This window comes from Colobus angolensis, unplaced genomic scaffold (assembly GCF_000951035.1).
Source record: "Colobus angolensis palliatus isolate OR3802 unplaced genomic scaffold, Cang.pa_1.0 Scaffold170, whole genome shotgun sequence".
Classification (NCBI taxonomy): Eukaryota; Metazoa; Chordata; class Mammalia; order Primates; family Cercopithecidae; genus Colobus; species Colobus angolensis.
Genome location: NW_012114822.1, coordinates 2,984,391 through 2,989,646, shown reverse-complemented (window position 1 = coordinate 2,989,646; position 5,256 = coordinate 2,984,391). Strand labels below are relative to the sequence as shown.

Here is a 5,256-nt window from a genome sequence, read left to right as displayed (position 1 = left end):
CCCGTCTCGGCCTCCCAAAGTGCTGGAATTACAGGCTTGAGCCACCGCGCCCGGCCTATTTTTATTTTTTTTGAGACAGAATTTCACTCTTGTTGCCCAGGCTGGAGTGCAATGGCGCGATCTTGGCTCATCACAACCTCCGCCTCCTGGGTTCAAGCGATTCTCCTGCCTCAGCCTCCCGAGTAGCTGGGATTTCAGGTGCGCGCTACCACACCCGGCTAATTTTTTTATTTTTAGTAGAGATAGGGTTTCTCCATGTTGGTCAGGCTGGTCTGAAACTCCAGACCTCAGGTGATCCACCTGCCTCGGCCTTCCAAAGTGCTGGGATTACAGGTGTGAGCCACCGTGCCCAACCTGAATCCCTGGCATATTAACAGGGACCCAAATGTCATGAACCAACAGACTCACCATCTCCAAAAAAGGAGCACTGTGACAGTGCTCCACACCAACAAAGCAATCTCCACACCAACAAAGCAATCTCCACACCAACAAAGCAATCACCACAAAGTGTGAAGATGTCAATTCAACTGTCCACTTTTCCCTACACAAAGATAAATCAATTTGGTCATTCCATCCAAAAAGTATACTTTTGTCAATTATTTCCACCATACTGTATTCAGATGAGGTTGTTTAATTCACAATTTCAGGTCGTTTAAATTTTTCCTGATACAGTCGGGCATGGTGGGGCACTCGTGTAGTCCCAGCTATTTGGGAGGCTGAGGCAGGACTGTTTGAGCCAGGAGATGAGGGCTACAGTGAGCTATGATTGCCCCACTGCTCTCCAGCCTGGGCAACAGAGTAAGACCCTATCTAAAAAAAGGAAAAAGAAAATCCCTAATAGAACACTGGGGGAAAAAAATCAGGTTTAAAAAACAAAAAACAAACCAAAAAAAACCCTGTACAGGCTGGGCACGGTGCCTCACGCCTGTAATCCCAGTACTTTGGGAGGCCAAGTCAGGTGGATCACCTGAGGTGAGGAGTTCCCGACCAGCCTGGCCAACATGATGAAACCCCGCCTCTACTTAAAATACAAAACATTAGCCGGGCATCATGGAGGGCACCTATAATCCCAGTTACTTGGGAGGCTGAGGCAGGAGAATTGCTTGAACCTGGGAAGCGGAGGTTTCAGTGAGCTGAGATCGCGCCGTTGCACTCCAGCCTAGACAACAAGATCAAAACTCCTTTTCAAAAAAAATAAACAAATAAAAACCCTGTACAAATTCAGAGACCAAAAAAGTTCTAGATTCAGGACACCTTGAACCTTTCAGGACAATAAACTGTTATCATCAAGAAAGGAAAGCTGTGATAGATGACCAAGGCGCCTTCCCTTCTCTACTGGAGAAAGAACGGAAAACTGGCGAAAACGGAAGTGACGCACGCCAGGAGACACTCTCGCCCTGATAAACAGCTCACAGAACGGTCATAGAATCTTCCCCAAGGGCTCTGCTACGGCCCAGCAGGCCAGACGGAGGCTTTGTACCCCCCGGAAGCCCCACTCTCACTGCTTCCCAGGCAGACTGTGAGGACTTCACTGAAGCTTCAAAGTCATTTCTTCACTGACATGGCTAAAAATAAAAGCATTAACTACAACCAATTTGTACTAACATACCTTAAAATTACCCACCACTGGCCGGGCACGGTGGCTCAAGCCTGTAATCCCAGCACTTTGGGAGGCCGAGACGGGCGGATCACGAGGTCAGGAGATCGAGACCATCCTGGCTAATACGGTGAAACCCTGTCTCTACTAAAAAATACAAAAAACTAGCCGGGCGACGAGGCGGGCGCCTGTAGTCCCAGCTACTCAGGAGGCTGAGGCAGGAGAATGGCGTAAACCCAGGAGGCGGAGCTTGCAGTGAGCTGAGAACCGGCCACTGCACTCCAGCCTGGGTGACAGAGTGAGACTCTGTCTCAAAAAAAAGGAAATAAAAGAATTAGCCGGGTGTGGGGGAGGCGCGGTGGCTCATGCCTATAATCCCTGCACTTTGGGAGGCCGAGGCAGGTAAATCACCTGAGGTTAAGAGTTCAAGACCAGCCTGGCCAACGTGGTGAAACCCTGTCTCTACTAAAACTACAAAAAATTAGCCGGGCATAGTGGCACACGCCTGCAATTCCAAAAACTTGGGAGGCTGAGGCAGGAGAAACGCTTGAACCCGGGAGGCAGAGGTTGCAGTGAGCCAAGATGGCGCCATTGCACTCCAACCTGGGCAACAGAGCAAGACTCGATTTCAAACACAAAAGGTAAGTTCTTATTGTGATCTAGAAACAGGAAGCAATTTTTTGTTTTGAGACAGGGTCTCACTCTGTCACCCAAGCTGGCCTGCAGTGGCACAATCACAGCTCATTACAACCCTGACCTCCTGGACTCAAGCCATCCTCCCACTTCAGCCCCCCAAGTGGCTGGACTACAGGCACATGTCACCATGCCCAGCTAATTTTAACTCTTGTAGAGACGGAGGTCTCACTGTGTTGCCCAGGCTGGTCTCAAGCGATCATCCTGTATCAGCCTCCCCAAGTGCTGGGATTACAAGCATAAGCCACTGTGCCCAGCCAAGAATATTTTTGAGAAAACAGTCTTGTAAGCAAGTCTGAGTACGTTACTGTTTAAAATAATTTAGCCTGGCCGGGCATGGTGGCTCAGGCCTGTAATCTCAGCACTTTGGGAGGCCAAGGCAGGTGGATCACTTGAGGGGAGGAGTTTGAGAGCAGCCTGGCCAACATGGTGAAACCCCAGTCTCTACTAAAAATACAAAAATTAGCTGGGCGTGGTGGCAGGTGCCTGTAATCTCAGCTACTCAGGAGGCTGAAGCAGGACAACTGCTTGAACCCGGGTGGCGGAGGTTGCAGTGAAATGAGATTGCACCACTGCACAACAGCCTGGGCAATGGAGTGAGACTCCAGCACACACAAAAAAAAACTTTAGCCTGTGAAAGACAAAATCAAAAGTTGACTATTGTTAACGACCATAATAGCATTCATCCACTGCCTCCCGCACTGGGCATAGTTCCAGAAATTAACACAAGCAAACCAATCACTCTGCGGGTGCCCCCACTCCCGTGCAGAGAAAAGGTGGGCTGAGCACTGGGTGCACGCAGGCCACACACACTTCCCTCCCATACCTTTTGGAGAAAGGCACCTCAGATGTCACGGTGATCTTGCTCTTGCTCCTTTCGATGGTCACCACCCCTCCACCAAGGTTCCCAGCTTTTCCGTTCACTTTGATCCTTTCTTGCAAAAACTGCTCCTGTATAAATCATTAAATTGACCAATGAAGTGACAGGTTCATCTGTCTTAACAGAATATTTTATTTTTTTGTCTCCCAATACTGAAATAATATCGTTTTTTGTTTTGGTTTTGGAGACAGTCTCACTCTGTCGCCCAGAGAGGAACGCAGCCACGCAATCACAGCTCACTGCACTCTCAACCTCCCAGGCACTTTCAAGTCTCCACCTCCCAGACTCAAGTGATCCTCCCACCTCAGCCTCTCGAAGTGCTAGGATTACAGGCATGAGCTATCCCACCTGGCCCCAGCTAATGCTATAATTTTTTTTTTTTTTTTTTGAGATGGAGTTTAGCTCTAGTTGCCCAGGCTGGAGTGCAATGACACAATCTTGGCTCACTGCAACCTCCGCCTCCCGGGTTCAAGCCCTTCTCCTGCTCAGCCTCCTGAGTAGCTGAGATTACAGGCATTTGCCACCACGCCCAGCTAATTTTGTATTTTTAGTAGAGACCGGGTTTCTCCATGTTGGCCACGCTGGTCTCAAACTCCCGACTTCAGGTGATCTGTCCACCTCCACCTCCCAAAGTGCTGGGATTACAGGCATGAGCCACTGCGCCTGGCTTAATTTTAAGAGAAGGGGTCTCTCTATGATGCCCAGGTTAGTCTCAAACTCCTAGGCTCAAGCGATCCTTCCACCTCGGTCTCTCAAAGCGTTGGGATTACAGGTGTGAACCACCACGCCTGGCCCTAATATCTGTTTCTTAAATGTTCAGTCTTTTTAAAAAATGGTAACAAATCCCATTTACATACATACTATGAGACGACATCCCACCATAAACATACTTGACTTCTTCCACACAAGGTCAACTATGCCTCCCCATGAAAGGCTTAGTGGACAACACAAGAGTAGACAGGAAACCCAAGGCCAAATTTTTATGAGACACGTCTGTAATCCCAGCACTTTGGGAGGCTGAGGTGGGTGGAGCACCTGAGCTCGGGAATTTGAGACCAGGCTAGGCAACATGGCGAAACCCTATCTCTACAAAAAATACAAATATTAGCCAGGTGTGGTGGCATGCACCTGTAGTTCCAGCTACTCAGGAGGCTGAGGCAGGAGGATTGCTTGAGCCCAGGAGGCGGAGGTTGCCATGAGCCGAGATCACACCACTGTACTCCAGCCTGGGGGACAGAGAGACCCTGTCTCAAAAAATACATAAATAAAACAAACTTTTACAAGGTACATGCAACCAAAGCTAAAAAGCAACTTCTGAATCTAAGGTGTATAAAACACTGTTCACAGCACTATCAGAAAATAAGCCTTCAACCTAGTAGAAAGAGCAAAGACATAGTGACCGAAACAATTCTAGACCTAGTCCAGGGCCATGTGTGGTACAGCAGAAGCAGCAGTCACTCAGGAGCCTGAGACATTCTCTGCAAACTCCTGTGTGGGCCTCGGCAAGACTTCCACCTCCTTGTTGTGCTTCAGAAAGCTTTGCCCAAAAAGGACCTTTTTAGTTGTTTTCTTGCTATTGCAATGACATGAAGTCCCTTTCAGCTCAAAATTCCTATAATTTTCTATTTAAAAACTCTCATACAAAATATGTTAACTGGCTGGGTGCAGTAGCTCACGCCTGTAATCCCGGCACTTTGGGAAGCCAAGGCAGGAAGATCGCTTGAGCCCACGAGTTCAAGACAAGCCTGGGCAACTTAGTTGGAAGACCCTTTTTCTATAAAAAAATTTAAAAATTAGCTCGGTGTGGTGGTGCATGCCTGTGGTCCCAGCTATTCCAGAGGCTGAGGTGGGAGGATCACTTGGGCCTATGAGGTTGAGGCTGCAGTGAGCCAGGATCATGCTACTGCCCTCCAGCCTGGACAAGAGACCCTTTCTCAAAAAAAAAAAAATAGAGGATGCCGAGGCGGGTGGATCACAAGGTCAGGAGATCGAGACCATCCTGGCTAACAGTGAAACCCCGTCTCTACTAAAAATACAGAAAATCAGCCGGGCGTGGCAGTGGGCGCCTGTAGTCCCAGCTACTCGG

The 5,256-nt window shown here is 48.7% G+C and overlaps 1 protein-coding gene across 4 annotated transcripts in view; it reads right to left on the bottom strand.

Moving 5' to 3' along the window:
• Window positions 1-5,256, bottom strand: part of RPL22 (ribosomal protein L22) — a 14,814-nt gene that overhangs the window by 4,343 nt on the left and 5,215 nt on the right. For all 4 annotated transcript variants that reach the window (XM_011938283.1, XM_011938281.1, XM_011938284.1 and 1 more), the window contains one exon: window positions 3,117-3,241. In XM_011938283.1, the coding sequence (XP_011793673.1) occupies window positions 3,117-3,241 (125 nt within the window). The remainder of the gene's footprint in view (window positions 1-3,116; window positions 3,242-5,256) is intronic.